Source organism: Nelumbo lutea, chromosome 3 (genome assembly GCF_056320005.1).
Source record: "Nelumbo lutea isolate HS-2025 chromosome 3, American lotus-T2T, whole genome shotgun sequence".
NCBI classification, from domain to species: Eukaryota; Viridiplantae; Streptophyta; class Magnoliopsida; order Proteales; family Nelumbonaceae; genus Nelumbo; species Nelumbo lutea.
Genome location: NC_142686.1, coordinates 9,181,044 through 9,197,768, shown reverse-complemented (window position 1 = coordinate 9,197,768; position 16,725 = coordinate 9,181,044). Strand labels below are relative to the sequence as shown.

Here is a 16,725-nt window from a genome sequence, read left to right as displayed (position 1 = left end):
ATGCCTATAAAAAATAAGACATTTGGACGTGTGTCCCCACCTTAGGGATGCTTCTTCTTTAACTCAATTCAGGGATAACGAGTATTATAGTTTGCAAGCATGCGATGTCAGAAGCGACTAAAGCGCACGAAGCCGCAGGATCGAAGACAAGACTGGGAGGGCTTTGTTTAGGTCCATATGTAGCTACTTTGCTCCTTTGGTTCAGCTGTTTGGAAGAAGGCTCTTATTTTCGAGGCATGAAGCATTGATTGAGCTGCTCCACCAAAACGGCTTCCGTGGAAAGCCATATTTTTGCTTTAAGTGGATGTTTAATGTATTGTGCTTTCTGGGGACGGGGGTATTTGTCAGATATTGCTAATTGACTGTTCCTAAAAGCAGATGCCATGAAAACTTGGCAAAGATTGCCTGAACGCGATGGCTGTAACTGTGGAATCAATGATAAATTCATAGTGGACCCGGCGTGGAATATCATTATTGGTTCCACAACCAGCTGAACAGTCAATCGCATTCCGGCTAATCCGAATTCATGAAAACCCCCCTCCTAAACGGGCACTAGAACTAGAAGTGCCTTGTTGGAGAGACGCGGACTAAATTGGGCTGTGGGATTCTTTGCCTTAATACTTCCTGGGTGTGGGTGGGCCTTAGTGCCTTACCTCGCAAACCAAAGAGCGGGAGTCGTGATAGCCCTCCCAAGCCAGCCAGATTATTCAACATTGCATTATGTGATTAAGGTCCCACGAAAGAAAAAAAAGCCTCCTTAGCCAATACAAGCAAGGGATTGTGATTAATTAATGCTGCACTCCATACTCCACTTCCAGTTCATTGACTCGACCACATTTTGTCTACCTTCACTCTTTGGCTTCCCTTTTAGGGCTACGGTTCAGTTGAGCGTTACCTCATCACTCACACGACGTATGAGCCGACTATTGATTAATCTCTCTTAATGCTCTTACCCTAATTCTATAGTCTAGAGACTCCATCGACAATTAATTCTTTGCTTTGTAGTGAGCACATTGACTGTAGCCTGAAGGCTGAAAATTGACTCTTTTTTGAAGCATTTACAACTATATATTTCGCAGCTTTTGTACTGACTTGTGATAGAATAGATATTGGTCCTACAGCTAAAACTATTCTGATCGTGAAGTTGCTCATTATTGGTTATAACTATTATGTACAAATGATAGAACATAGGATTCCCAAATCTACCGGATGGACCCTGATGAAGTTGTGTTTATTTTTTAACATGGATTGACAACCTTGTATGGCTCTTGATGAGTTGTATGGTGTCACGGATGAACAGAACCAAAGATGAGGGGTTAATGAATCTTTGTTGTCAGATCCGCACCAATTTAATTTGATATATATAAACATGGCCACACTATTTCCTATTTCACCTTTAATCTCTTCTACTTGCAATACAGAACGACCTTGCATTTGCAAATATGAAAGCGAACAGGTCACACAGACGACCCGAAGTGCTGCATGGAAGAAAATGGAGCATTTGGGGAGGATGGGGGTTCTTTTTTAGTGTTTCTTGTTTATGATACATGATCAGTTCAGTAGGGCGTTTACCAATTCTTGTTAAAAGTCAAAGATCGATCACCATTGTTTTTTTTAGAAATGAGTAAAATGGAGCTTGTGAAAGGAGCAAATTGCAAATTGCAATAGATTGCATGCACTGTGAGTTTGTGACAGATTAACAGAGATAAAATCGAAGATGATATATTGGCACCGCAATAATCAATAATCAATGTAGGAGAGGCCTGAGGTAGCAAGAGAAGCAGATATTATGGCCAAAGATATATTGGATGTATGTAAAGAGAGTTTTAATTTGATGGAGCCATGGAGGTGAAGGCGAGATTCAAAAAATAATTGCAATTTTTATGCAGGATGTGAACTAGTAGTTAGACAAGTAAATTCAAAATGTAGATATTAGCCATAAGTAACTATGCTGTGTTCTGTTCTTTTTTCTATTAATTCCTCGAATTTACTTTAGAATTCCAAAGATGGCTCTGCCCCGCTCACTACGATGGTCAACAGTGAGAAACTGTATATTGTATACACAACGGTATCCCCTAATTAATTTCAGTTCTCAAATGTGAATCAATTGACTCCATCTTAATACATCCAAAAAATTAGATGCGCTGAAATTAGTACACCCCATTAATGTAATGACTAAAGACTCTCTACTAGAGCAGACTCTAACTTCACCTACCACAGAGTACGACTCTTTTAACAAACTATTATTATTATTAGTATTATTATTTACTATTCTTATTATTACTATTATTATTATTATTATTTATTATTATTAGGACTAAGTAGCAATCATCAACTTCTCTGTTTCTGGTCTAATTCTAGTATTTAGCAACACTCTTTGTGTGGTTGTAAAATCGCCAAGCCACATGAAATATCTCTAGCCCCAGCCATCAAGCACGATTTTTTCCACTTTTTTCTTTTTTTTTTTTTGCTCTTTTGATCTTTTCCCCAGTGGACTGGACTGGATGGAACATGGAACCCACGTTTTAAAATTATAATTTGGGAGAAGTATCAATCAGCCCAGATGATAATTTTTTAGGCCCAAAGTACAGGGGAATGCATCCTGACCGTGAATGTCAAATTCACGGACAGGATGTGATTTATAGGGGGAGAGGGCTACTTGTAAGGGGGGCTGGAATTCAGAATTCTCCATCATGTGTTTCCGTATTTTTTCCTTATAATTTAGGTTACGTATGAAAGCGGCCTCCGATTTGATTTGACTAACAGACTAAGAGAGCATTCCAATTTCCGGTCCACATTCCCCGAACCCGAATTGCACAGGAAGTCCTCCACTCCACTCCAAAAAACCATCAACTGCTGCCACTCCCTCGTTTCCCCAATTAGCCTATCGCTAGGTAGCTTGACTTGGAACTAGGAGTACTCGTCATCTCCTTCTCGTCTACCGTCTGATTTACGACGGAGCTCAACAATATGGACTAATGGACCTTTCTTCTCTTCGGCTGCCGTTTGGGCTTTTTATTTTACGTCAATCGTTCACTCTGACACGGACCTAAAGCCGTTGAATGAAGATGGGCTTGGGCTTTGTCTCTACTCAGGTCTCAGACTCTCATGGTGTGTCTGGGTCTGGGTCACCCTTCCATTTACTACTTCTACATTTTAACTTCCAGTTCCCGATCAATGGCTCTTGGTTTCCAACTGCTTCTGCTTCCCACGTAAGAACCTGCTTTAATGATCCTACGTTTACTGCTGTGCCACATTGCATCTAGTTTTCTAGGTTGCGGAGTACAGAATCATCCCCGAGTATGGCAGCCACGAGGACACGAAAAACAGGCAGTTGGTCTTCACTTTTCACTTCAACGGTTAGGTGTCTCATGATGTCATCATTCGATACATGTTCCTTCTTTATATAAAAAATTTCCCGCGAGAATAAAATTATATAATAATCAAAATTTCCAATTTTGCCTATAAGTAGGCAAGACGCTGAGAGCGAGGAGTTGTCATTTCCATCACACCTCACCTCCCTCTCCACTGTTCGCTTTTCTGCTGCTTCGGGCTTTAGTTTTGGAGGTAGTTTCCTTTCTTACGCCTTTTCTAGCTAGTTCTACTTCTTCTTTGGAGCTAATTTCTGTTCTTTCACTCTCTTTCCTGTTTTCCTTCTTTCAAATTTACTTCTTCTTTTATCTGCTTTTTCTATTTTAGTTTCCACACTTTTGACGTTTGGTGATCTGCGCTAAAGTTTCGTTTCGAAAATCCTATTTTTCCTCTAAAAATATGTAGATTTATTATGGTTCTAACGTCTAAATTTTAATACTTCCTTTGTCTTTGTTGTCCTTGAGCTCATCGGTCTCATCTCATTGCTCTATTTCTTTATGCGGTTCTTTTTTTTCCGAATTCTTTCATCTGATTCTGCAGATCTATTTTGCTCTCTGGATTTCTCTATACTCGTTCGGATTTGAGATGTTGTGGTTTCTTGGACATTTTGGATAAGATTTATTGCTTAATCCGATTTTCATCCCCATATTCCCACAACACTTTATGCTTATACGAGGTTTCGTCTAAATAGGTTAAAGAATGGCTCGGAAGAAGATCAGAGAGTATGATTCGAAGCGCTTGTTGAAAGAGCATTTTAAGAGGCTCTCTGGTACAGAATTAGGCATTAAATCGGCACAGGTATATACAACTTCCATATACTAGAGCTAAAAGTGGACTCTTTTCCGTTTTTTTCGTTTTTTTTTATTGGATGTTTATAAGCTTAATGCTAAGAACTCTGCATTTCAATTTTCAAGTAAGAGACCCTGCTCATCCCATACAGCTGTACCTCGCTTCTACAAAGCTAGAAGTGGCGACTTCTGGCTTTTTAGTGGAAGCGTCTAGCTAGTTAGCTACAACTCTATATTTACAGCTTTTGAAGAACACTTGTAGACTATTTCGCCTTTATATATATATATATATATATATATTTCAAATCTCTTATATATTGTTAACCATGTTGCTCAAGTATTATCGCTTTCAAAACAATAATGCAGTTCCTAGTTAACAGAATGTAGTTATTTGCTCTTTTACCACTATCAGAATCAACTCTTAGCAAATTCTTTATAAGCACTAAAGGAATTGAAAAATTAAAATTCCTTATCGTCACTGGGCACACTCCTCAATGATAACCCGCTGGATGGACTTTGTTCTGTTGCTACTTTCCAGACATTTCTACCCCAGAAGTTAAGCAATTATGCATCTACATGTAGTTGGATCATTTCAATGTTTTGAATTTCCATCAGTTGTTTTCCTTTAGTTGTCAAAGAACATTTTGGTATTAATTTAGCATGAAATATATGAAGGGTTGGTTATGAGATTCGGCTCGTTATCTAACCACAGAATGTCTTTACCTACTATTTGATGCTTAGATTACAGAATCGACTGATTTCAATGAGCTAGCAGAAAGAGAACCTTGGCTTTTATCAGGAAAACTGGTTGTAAAGCCTGATATGTTGTTTGGAAAGCGTGGGAAGAGTGGATTGGTGGCCTTAAATCTAGATTTGGCAGAAGTTGCTACCTTTGTGAAGGAGCGTCTTGGAAAAGAGGTAGTTAATATTCCATAGGTCCAATTCTAATGAGTTCTGAGTAGAAATTGTTTTATTTTTAACATCATACGTCACTCCTATATAAATCATCTGCCTATTCAATTTATATTTTATCTTTGTACGCTTGTAGGTAGAGATGGGTGGATGCAAGGGCCCTATAACAACATTCATTGTTGAACCCTTTATTCCACACAATGAAGAATTTTATCTCAATATTGTCTCAGAGCGGCTTGGCTGTAGTATAAGCTTTTCAGAGTGTGGGGGAATTGAAATTGAAGAAAACTGGGACAAGGTATGCTCCCATTCTTGTTGGTTCATGTACAAACATATTGTAACAAAGACCTACCTACATGAATACTTAACAATAAAACAAAGACCTACATGAATTTGTAGTTTCATTTATAGTATGCAAAATAGATGCCTAAATTAGAATAAAAAAACATAGATGCATAAATAGAGATTTTCAAACCATTTTATTATGTCAAGAACATAATGATCATCATCTAAGCCTTGACCCAACTAAACGGGTTCAACTTATTATGGAAAGAACATAGTGAGACTTTTCAAAATATTAGAGTGCCATCCCTAGTTTGAACTCTTTTTTCCATTGGATTACTAGATCAGCAAATTTGCTAGCCATTAATCTTGTGGGATCAGAAGCCTGAAGGAGCAAGCCTTTTGGAGTATTTTCACTGCTGAGTTGAAGTATTTTCTGTATTTTGTATAGGGGATCTGATTTTGATCATTGGATAGTCATGGATTCATTGTTTTAGTATTGAATACTGGTGCTTGGTACTTCAATGTTTTCATATTACGCATATAAATTAATACACCATTTTTTACCTTTGCTGATGAAAGGAAAACAATATAATTATTAAAACAAGTTTGATAATACATAAACAATTTTATGATGCCCTGCTAATCCCATTATAAAAAAGTTCACCATAACTTGGTCTCCTAATATTTCATCCTTTTACAATCACTGAATGTATTAATACCTTTTGTTCAGGTAAAGAAAACAATATAATTATTAAAACAAGTTTGATAATACATAAACAATTTTATGATGCCCTGCTAATCCCATTATAAAAAAGTTCACCATAACTTGGTCTCCTAATATTTCATCCTTTTACAATCACTGAATGTATTAATACCTTTTGTTCAGGTAAAGAAAACAATATAATTATTAAAACAGGTTTGATAATACATAAACAATTTTATTATGTCCTGCTAATCCCATTATAAAAAAGTTCACCATGACTTGGTCTCCTAATATTTCATCCTTTTACAATCACTGAATATATTAATACCTTTTGTTCAGGTAAAGACCATATTTGTTCCAACTGGGGTGCCATTCACATCTGAAACATGTGCTCCACTAATTGCAACCCTACCACTAGAGGTAATATACTTGTTGTCTGTAACTAGGTGGACTCCTCTTCTGTTTCTTATGGTTATTGTGGACATGGGTAATGAAAATTCTGTAGTCAATACTTCAAACTGGCAGTATGGTGGTAGGAATTTTTAATCCACCCAGCAAGCCTAACTTTCTTAATGCACATTTGGAAAAGGTGATACATATTTAATGCATCATGCATTTACCAAAAAAATTTAATGCATCATATATACTTCTGTCTTACTTCATAGTCATTGTATGAAGAATTTTAATATGAAAAATGATGGTAATGTTATTCTACTGATGCAGATCAAAGACAAGCTTCAGGAGTTTATCAAAGTGATCTTTGCTCTATTTTCAGGTGTGCATGAATTTTGAACAGTTTAATTTTGCTAATTCTTTTGGAGTTTCAAAGGATAACTAATTTACTATAGCAGCGACTTAAATAACTGGCAATTAACTTTAAATTTCAATGCTACCAGATCTGGACTTCACTTTCCTAGAGATGAACCCTTTTACTTTGGTTGATGGAAAGCCTTATCCTTTGGATATGAGAGGGGAGCTGGATGACACTGCTGCTTTCAAGAACTTTAAGAGGTATAGAGTACTTATCCTATAAGACTAATGATTTTTATCTTTGACATATCATATAAACTGAATAGTTCTATGAACTCATAATTTGATTTATGGATTAGAATCTCTAGTATCTATGTCATATGGGTTTTTACTTTTGCAGGTGGGGTAAAATTGAATTCCCAATGCCATTTGGAAGAGTTATGAGTCCTACAGAAAGCTTTATTCATGGGCTAGATGAAAAGGTAGATATAACATTATAATATTGCATGGATATTTCTTTTCTTTTTCATTCCCTTCTGATGTCTTAATGAAAACTTTCTTTCTAAGCACATCATGAAATAATTAGTTGCAAAATCTCAATATGGTTTACAAGTACTCCTATTGGTGTTTCAGTTTCATAGGAACAATATAACTAGGTTGTTGGTCCCTTATAATTTTTCACTAGACCTTTTTTTTTTTTTACTCTGAGTTTCTGACTCAACTGAGCCTTATCCAAAGTCCAAACTACTTGGGATTGCATAAATCCTGCTCCAGCATTCTACTCTATGCAGGTTAACTTCGGTAAGACCTTTCTTGTCATTCATAATTTTCTGCATTGTTATCTCAATGTTTACATTGGTTGTAGAATATCAGATAAACTAACATAAAGCTATAACCATAATATCATCAAATGAACATATCCCATGAAAGAAGAGAAGAAACTAAGTATCAACAAATTATTCCTGCAAATTCTTATTTTTAAGGAATATGCACATCTAGAAACTACCCTCCCAAAGTTCTTTACTTTCTACATCTTGGAGTTTTGCCTAAAGTTCTTATTGTCAACAAAATGAGACATTTATTCCACAACAATGGCATGGAGAAATGTTATTTTTGTTCTCTGAATATGTTGAAGTCTGATCATCATCATCATCTAAGCCTTATCTAAACTATATGGGATTGGCTACACAAATCCTGTTTAACCATTCCATCCTGTTTAGTGCCATATCTATTGTTAAAGTACGAGTACTTGAACCATTTATAGATGATGTTGAAATCTGAACCTTTCTATTTGTTCTTGGCAGACTAGTGCATCTTTGAAATTCACAGTTCTGAACCCAAAAGGAAGAATTTGGACTATGGTAGCTGGTGGAGGTGCAAGTGTCATCTATGCTGATACGGTACATTTCTCTCTCTCCCTCTCTCTCATACACGCACACACGAGCATTTTATGTACTTGCATGCTTAAGAATGCTGAACCTAATCAGGTTGGGGATCTTGGCTATGCTTCTGAGCTTGGGAATTATGCAGAGTATAGTGGGGCCCCAAATGAAGAGGAGGTTCTGCAATATGCCAGAGTCGTAATTGATGTAACTCTCTTTCCTATGTTCCTGTTAATTTGGTTATTTGTGATATGCTTTGAGTAAACCATTTGTGCATAAACAATAAAAACCATAATCAAATATTCATAGATCACTTGCCTAAATGACTACATATGCTACCTAACTTCTCTTTAGCTGTCTGTGTGACTAAATTATCTTCAACTATTCAGTGTGCAACTGCAAATCCTGATGGACGAAAGAGGGCTCTTGTAATTGGAGGAGGAATAGCTAACTTTACCGATGTTGCTGCTACATTTAGTGGTATAATTCGAGCCCTGAAAGAAAAGGTGAGCTTCAAATATGCTTGAACTATTTTGTGAAACAATACCTTTCATGTTTGGACAATAAGCACTGAAAGTATTGTTGGGTTAACAGGAGGCAAAGCTTAAAGCTGCAAGAATGCATATATTTGTGAGGAGAGGAGGTCCAAATTATCAGAAGGGTCTGGCAAAGATGCGGACTCTTGGGGAAGAAATTGGCATTCCTCTCGAGGTAAGAAATAAGAGGACGTGAGATCTTACACTGTATTTTATTGTTGTGGATGCATTGTAGGTAAAACAATTCCTAAGTAAAACAAAAACTTAAGGGCGTCCAATTTTGTCCTTTACAGGTTTATGGACCCGAGGCAACAATGACAGGCATATGCAAACAGGCAATTGAATGCATCACTGCTGCCGCCGCTGCTGCGTAAAAAATTATAAGAAATTAGATTAGACGTCATCTGCTTTTGCTGTTATTCACGTTTCAATGGAGAGTTTCTAAATAATAAATTAGTTCTTATCACTTTTGTACTGTATTAGAAATCTCAAAAAGTTTTGTTCTTCCCTGTTTTTACTGCCTATTCATTCCGAAGAATTGAGTTTGAACTTTGATGTGCGAAACAAACAGTACATCAAATTGGATTCATGGATTGTATCCCAGCAACAATCAAGGAGCCTATTCATCAAATTAATTCATTATGAGATGATCCAATGATCCAAACACAGGGCAGCTAATGGACTTGGGAACATCAGGATCCACCTAATGGATCCATTCCCATTTACTAAATTACCTGCTAGAATCCTCTTGGATGATACGAGGCATATGGTGATAAAACTTACTATTACTTTGTAATTGTGGGCCTTTTACAGTTGAAATGAACCTATTTTGTAGCACATCTCTGGTTAAATATAAGGCTTCTATCACAAATAAATACGCCAGTTGCTGACTCATATGGTTTGTAGCAGAGCCGGTGCTGCTACTATTTTTTTTTTTCTGTTTTTTTGGGAGGTGTCGCTAATGAGAAATTTCATTCAGAAATCTGTTCAGAGTTACAATCCGACTGTAAGAGAAACTAAAAGAAGGGGAGTAAAAGACCAAGTGCTACTATTCATCTTTAAATCAAATCCATTTTGAATAGTAACTACTGTATATCCGGTTTAACAAAAATGGGATGTGCCCAAATCATCAATTAAAAAAAAAAACCGGGAAAGAGTGAGTTCAATTTACCTAGGGCTCAGTTTGGAAGAGTACAAATTCAAATATGCAGTGTAAAACTATGTATTTTATATTATTTTGTTTGTATTTGTACTGTATATATTTGTATTTGTACTCCTTCCAAACTGAGCCTAAAGATTATTAATATAAATATGTATCTAGGTATTTGTATTTGTATTCCTTCCAAATGGAGCCTAAACGATGTACAAAATAAAGACCCCCCCCCCTATATATATATATATATATATATATGGGTCATTAAATTCAACTTGAATGATTTATTAATTTTGTTTAACTATTATTATTATTATTATTATTATTTTATTTTCGTATTTAATTTAAATTTTTGTTATATAGTAATATTATGAATTATATTTGTAATTATTTAAATATTTACTTTAAATTTTTTTTTCCAACCAAGTATAATTATTATATAATAGATTTGTTAATTCATATTTTGCATTTACAAATAAACATTAATGATTTGGCTTAACAATTTTAATTACTGTTAATAAATATTGATTCTTATTTAAGGTTTAATTACTGTATTCGGTAATTATTAAGGGACCCGCTTTGAATAAACATTAATGATAGCTGATGATTGTTAAATCATTTTTTATTATTTACTTAATTAAGTACTTGATGATTGTTATTATTATTAATTATTTCTATAAATAACTATTTGTTATTATTATTTACTTAATTCAGTAACTTTCAGCAAGTAATTATTTGATTTAATAGACTTTAGGTAACTAAATTTTGCTACTTACAATTTTTTAATAATAATCAGTATTATTAAAATAATATTAATATTATAATAATTATAAAATCAGAAATAATTATAAGATTACAATCATAATAGTAATAGTAATAATAATAATTTATTATTAATATTATTAAGTAATTAATTTGCTGTAATTAAATATTTATTTAACTAATGAAGTAATAATTAATAAGTAATAAATTTATTGTGAGTACTTAATATGTGCACATTAAGTAATAAATTTATTATAATTATTATTTTTGTTAAATAGTGAAATAACAATTGCTTTTGTAATTAATTAAGTTAACAATGTTGAATAATTAAAAGTTTAATAAATTAACTTTCACTCATTCAAATAATTAATGGGAGATAATAATATTATTGATTATAATTACTGATAGTAATCAGTATTATTAATATATTAATAGTTATATGTTCAACAACAACAACAACAACAATAATTATCATCATCATTATAATAATAATAATAATTATTATTATTATTGTTATTATTATTGTTATTGTTATTATTATTATTATTATTATTATTATTATTATTATTATTATTATTATTATTATTATTATCGACGAGGGCAGATTTAGCCCTCTAGTGAAATTGGGACACGTGGCACCTCGTGACAACTAGGCAAACACCCAGGCAACAACTTACAAAGTTGGTGACCCACTCGGGCACCGGTCTGGTTGGCCTGGCGCGACCTACACGTGGCCTACGGGCGGCCTGCACGCGGCCTGCGCACGGCCTGGCGCGACTTGCGCAACCTGTGCGCGGCCTGTGTGACCTATGGGCGGCATGCGCAACCTGGCGCGGCCTGCAAGCGGCTGGCGCGACCTGGACCAGCCTAGCAAATGATATGACCTAGTCGCTCATAAGACGCCCACCGATAAACTCGGCATGCACACCCTACGAGCTCGGTAGCTCACCAAGGAGCTCGGTAGCTCACCAAAGAGCTCGCCAAAGAGCCAGGCAGCTTGGCATAGCTCCCCCGGGTAGCTCACCACTTGTAGGGTAGCTCGGTACAAAAGTATTTTGGCGTATTGCAAGAAGATCTCCTGCCTGACAACCTGGCCTAGACACCAACCCGCCGACTAACACAGGCGCCGACCTAACAACCTGGCCCAGACACCGACCCGCCGACTGACGCAAGCGCCGCCCTAACAACCTGGCCCAGGCGCCGACCTTGCCGCCTGACACAAATGCCAGCCTGACGACTTCGAGGAGTTCACCACCGTACCCTGGTTCTAACGGAATGTGATGAGTCTTACCGTTTGGAGGCTTTTCACCCACCTAACCCGCGAGGACTCTGGTATATAAAGACCTCACCCCCCAAAGGGGGGAGGATGGAAAAATGGAGGTAATCCTTGTTCTCTAGCTCTCTCGTTTCTCCAATATCATTTTCAAAGCTCTCTACAATCAGAGTGCTAACTTAAGCGTCGGAGAGTCCCCACTGGGAAAATACTCCCGGGTCCTCTGATTCAGTTCTCGCAGGTCCCACAGCTCCCGCCGCCTACAAAGAGGAGGAAAATGTGGAGTTCTCGCAGGTCCCTCAGCTCTCACTGCCTTCAAAGGAAAGAAGATCACCTCATACGGTTCGCCACTAGGGAGTTCGCCACCAGGCAGTTCGCCACCAGGGAATTCGCCACCAAGTAGCTCATCACCAAGGCACGTCACCATCGGGTCAAATAACGAGGTACTTAGCCAAAAAAATTGATACATCACAAAAAATGGTACGTGACCAGAAACGGTTACATCAATTGGCGCCGTCTGTGGGAACACGCTAGAAAAAGCTAAGTTCTCATCCTACAAAATCTAAGTTCTCATCTTACCAAAGCTAAGTCCTCACTTTTTAAAAATTGAAGCTATCGCTTTATAGTTTACATTTTTTATGAACTCAAAGACTATGCAGGGAGCTAACAAACTAAGTAGCTCTACCAACCTTACTTTCAATTCAGATAATGCCTCATCAGTCCTCTCCGCAAGGTCCCCCCTACAAAGATGAGCTCTTTGTGATTTTCGCGGGAGTTGGAGGCCAACAGACTACATAGGCGCCCTTATCGGTCAAGCCTTCCAAGGCTCCTGTGTGAGCTGGCGACTTAAAGTTAGTAGTGCTGCCCCCGAAGGTCGAGCTCCTAGTAGCTTCTTGTAGGAGTGGGTGACCGGCATTACGAAGCTGATGCAGCACAATCATAGCTCGACACCTCACAGGCAAAGCCTACGGGCCACATTACTGCTTAAGACCCGGTTGCCTCTCCGGCACAGGCAAAGTCAAGAGTAGACTACGAGTCACTCCCAAAGCCTACGGGCCACATTACTGCTTAAGACCCAATCGCCTCTCCGGCACAGGCAAAGTAAAAAAAAAGAGTAGACTACGAGTCACTCCCAAAGCCTACGGGCCACATTACTGCTTAAGACCCGGTCGCCTCTCCGGCACGGGCAAAAGTCAAAGAAGAGTAGACTATGAGTCACTCCCAAAGCCTATGGGCCACACTATTGTTAAATATCCAGCCGCTTCCTCAGTAGGAGCAAAATCAGCAAAAGTGAACTATAAGTTGCCCCTAGAGCCTAAGGGCTACACTACTAAACTGGCGGAGACCTCCTCACCTTACTGGCAGCTCGCCACATATAGGCGGCTTCCAAAGCCTAAGGAATGGGATCAGTACTTACTAGCTCGTCGATTTATGGGCCAAAAGAAGAAATCTACTCCCTTCGTTGAGTTACTCTCAGCTCAAGAGTGGGGGGCAATTGATGAGGGCAGATTTGGCTCTCTAGTGAAATTGTGACACATGACACCTCGTGACAACTAGGAAAACACCCAGGCAACAACTTACGAAGTTGGTGACCCACTCGGGCACCGGTCTCGCCAGCCTGGCGTGACCTGCACACGGCCTATGGGCGGCCTACACGCGGCCTACGGGTGGCCTACACGACTTGCGAACAGCCTACGCGACCTGTGCACGGAGCGTCGGAGAGTCCCCGCTGGGAAAATACCCCTAGATCCTCTGATTCTGTTCTCATAGGTCTCTCAGCTCCCGCCGCCTACAAAGAGGAGGAAAAGGTGGAGTTCTCACAGGTCCCTCAGTTCCCGCTGCCTACAAAGAGGAGGAAAAGATGGAGTTCTCGCAGGTCCCTCAGCTTCCACTGCCTACAAAGGAAAGAAGATCACCTCATGCAATTCGCCACCAGGGAGCTTGCCACCAGACAGTTCGCCACCAGGGAGCTCGCCACCAGGCAATTCATCACCAGGGAGCTCGCCACCAGGCAGTTCTCCACCAGGGAGTTCACCACCAAGTAGCTCATCACCAAGGCATGTCACCACCGGGTCAAATAACGAGGTACTTAGCCAAAAAAATTGATACATCACAAAAAATGGTACGTGACCAGAAACGGTTACATCAATTATTATTATTACTATTATTATTATTATTATCATGTAATAATATATTCTTATTATGTAAGTACTTAATTTGTGTATATTAAGTAATAAATTTGTTATACTTATTTTTTAGTTAATTAATGAAATAATAATTGCTTTTATAATTAATTTAGTTAAAAATGTTGAATAATTGATTTTTTAATTTAACTTTCACTAAATAAAAAATTAATGGATTATACTACTATTATTCATTATTATTATTGATAATAATAATATGAATAATTAACATTACTTATATATTTATGAATTAATATAAATATTGAATGATTATATCCGAATTAATAATTATCATTACTAAAATCGTTATTAATTATCAGTCCGAATTAATAAGTATCCTTATTATCAGTAATTAATTAGCAATAATTATTTAAAAGTAATTAATTATCGCTGTTAATTAATGTTGGTAAATAATTAATTATAAATAATTAATTATCAGTAATTAATTATTGCTGTTAATTAATGTTGGTAAAAACATTAATATTTTGGTATTTACAATTGCTTTTAATAATATTTGGGTCAGCAAACAATAATTATCGCTTAATTAATTATAAGTAATTATTGTTAGTTCATATTGTACTCAGTTCGCTCAGCAAAACATTAATATTTTTGGGTGTCTTGGGAATTTGAATCAATTTAAGACAAACCAAAAATAATATAAACTGAACCAAAAGCAATATAAACCGAACAAAAAACTGGAGCAATATAAACCAATTTAATCCAGTTGTACCCAACCCGACCCGATCCAGATTCCATCACCATCTTTACTCGCGTCTAAACAAAGTTTCACTTGACAGAAACCCAAAAACGAAAAATATGGATATAGGGGCCTTCGAGAGGCCAAATAAGGGTTGTTTATCACCCTTTTCAACAAACAAATTTATTAAATATTTGAAAAAACAAAAGAAAATATGAATGGAATAAGAAAAAAATAAAAACAAAATCGGTGGTGATATCAGTCGCCTGTGAATGCTCTTGAGCAGCAATACAGGGCTCGTATGATCTGAACCTATGGACACTGGCCGGTTGGGAAAAATGATCGCCTGTGGTTGGTGATCTATTTAAAACACAAGCAAACATCTAACCGCAAACTAAACAGAGAATGAGCACTAAAGTTAAACTTATACCTGCATTCACTTTCATTTGTACTAAACAAAGAATGAACATAAACATCTAAAAAAATACATCTAAACAGAGACTGAACACAAACAAACATCTAAAAAAAATACAGAAATTGAGGTTTCTGTAAATTAGTTTTAGAACACTAACCGGATTGAATCACTTTCTCTGAATTCGAAGTTTCTGTGAAATGCAATTTGAAGCAGCTCCTGTATTGAAACATAGACATCTAAAAAAATACATCTAAACAGAGAATGAACACAAACAAACATCTAAAAAATATACAGAAATTGAGGTTTCTGTAAATTGGTTTTAGAACACTAACGGGATTGAATCACTTTCTCTGAATTCGAAGTTTCTGTGAAATGCAATTTGAAGCAGCTCCTGTATTGAACTGCGATCTAGCTGCTTCCTGCCGGAGGTGATCTGACTTCCAGGCGGATGGCGGAGAAAGTTGATATGCAAAAATAGGATCAGAAAACCACGGTTGCTAGCCCGGCGAGGTGACTCCAATACTTGTTGCGAGCTAAAATAGCTTAAGAATGCAGAGAGCTGAAGAGCATAGAAATCACGTGTACCTTTTACCTTCGTCGGTGGCTATCGTCACCTGCGACGGCTATGCCGAGAGGGAGAGAGAACGAAGGGCTTGTTGCCTCGCCGAGCAGTCTTCGGGCAAAACAGCAGAGGCCGCAGTCATTCTCTGTCATTTATCCCCTACTTCCTTCGAACGAAAAACAGCGGCGAAGATTTTGTCGTCAGAAACGCTGAAGAAATCATCGAAAAAACAAGATTTTAATCAAATCACAATACAATTTGGTGATTTGGGGTGACTTATCACCAACAAATAGCTCAGTGAAAGCTTCGTCACCATTGGATCCGCTCCATCTGTGCTTGTTCTCCTTCCCTGCGAATTTCTATTGCTTTTTTGGAGAGCTTATCTCACTGAAGAACTTAGAAGGAATCTTGATATATATCCATGCTACTTTTCGTAGAAAGGCTTGTGGTTTGAGGCTTTTCTTCACTTATACTGAAATGGGTATTTCCTCTTCCAGATCTTTCATCAACTCCCAAGCGTTGATGACACGAGTAAAACTCTTCCTTTGGTTTTCAAAATGTGACAATCCATTATTTGTTGCTAGCCATTCTGTTAATCAACCGTTAAGTGATATATAAAAAGTCAAAAATGCCCTAAGAATGCCATGTAGTATTTAGTTAGTCGCAAGTAGTGGATTATCACATTTTGAAAGTTTAGGTACTGGATTGTTGCATTTTAAGTGTGGGGACCAAATTGCCACTTAAGCCAAAGTACATGGTAATGATGGAGAATTTTCCCTAGAAAATTGATTCAGAGTATATATTGATGTGTAAACACTTAATTTAATAGAGATTTTTGGTTGGATAACTGGTCAACTTATAAGTCTATTCATCAGTTTGACAATTGTGGATATTAATTAATCAACTCAGGGAAGTTCTAGGTATGCTTAAGTCAATTAACCAAAACCCAATA

At 37.2% G+C, this 16,725-nt stretch overlaps 1 protein-coding gene and 1 long non-coding RNA gene across 4 annotated transcripts; one reads left to right on the top strand and one right to left on the bottom strand.

Moving 5' to 3' along the window:
* The first annotated feature begins 3,433 nt into the window (after positions 1 to 3,433).
* LOC148862789 (ATP-citrate synthase alpha chain protein 1) lies at positions 3,434 to 9,370 on the top strand. Of its 2 annotated transcripts, XM_088978578.1 has the most exons (13): positions 3,434 to 3,567; positions 4,064 to 4,170; positions 4,902 to 5,078; positions 5,209 to 5,370; positions 6,400 to 6,480; positions 6,784 to 6,835; positions 6,957 to 7,071; positions 7,211 to 7,292; positions 8,115 to 8,210; positions 8,298 to 8,399; positions 8,582 to 8,698; positions 8,787 to 8,903; positions 9,022 to 9,370. In XM_088978578.1, exons 2-13 carry the CDS (start codon positions 4,072 to 4,074, stop codon positions 9,100 to 9,102), a joined length of 1,281 nt encoding a protein of 426 aa, XP_088834704.1. In that variant the 5' UTR covers positions 3,434 to 3,567; positions 4,064 to 4,071; the 3' UTR covers positions 9,103 to 9,370. The 2 variants fall into 2 exon arrangements, with proteins under 2 accessions (XP_088834704.1, XP_088834705.1); XM_088978579.1 differs by lacking the exon at positions 8,298 to 8,399 and having other exon boundaries at positions 3,435 to 3,567.
* Positions 9,353 to 16,226, bottom strand: LOC148862788 (uncharacterized). Of its 2 annotated transcripts, none has more exons than XR_016110014.1 (5): positions 16,087 to 16,226; positions 15,797 to 15,982; positions 15,544 to 15,644; positions 15,369 to 15,427; positions 9,353 to 9,711 (listed from the first exon to the last, which is right to left on the bottom strand). It is a non-coding gene; the product is annotated as an uncharacterized LOC148862788 (long non-coding RNA). The 2 variants fall into 2 exon arrangements; XR_016110013.1 differs by lacking the exon at positions 9,353 to 9,711 and adding an exon at positions 14,923 to 15,142.
* Between the last annotated feature and the right edge of the window lie 499 nt (positions 16,227 to 16,725).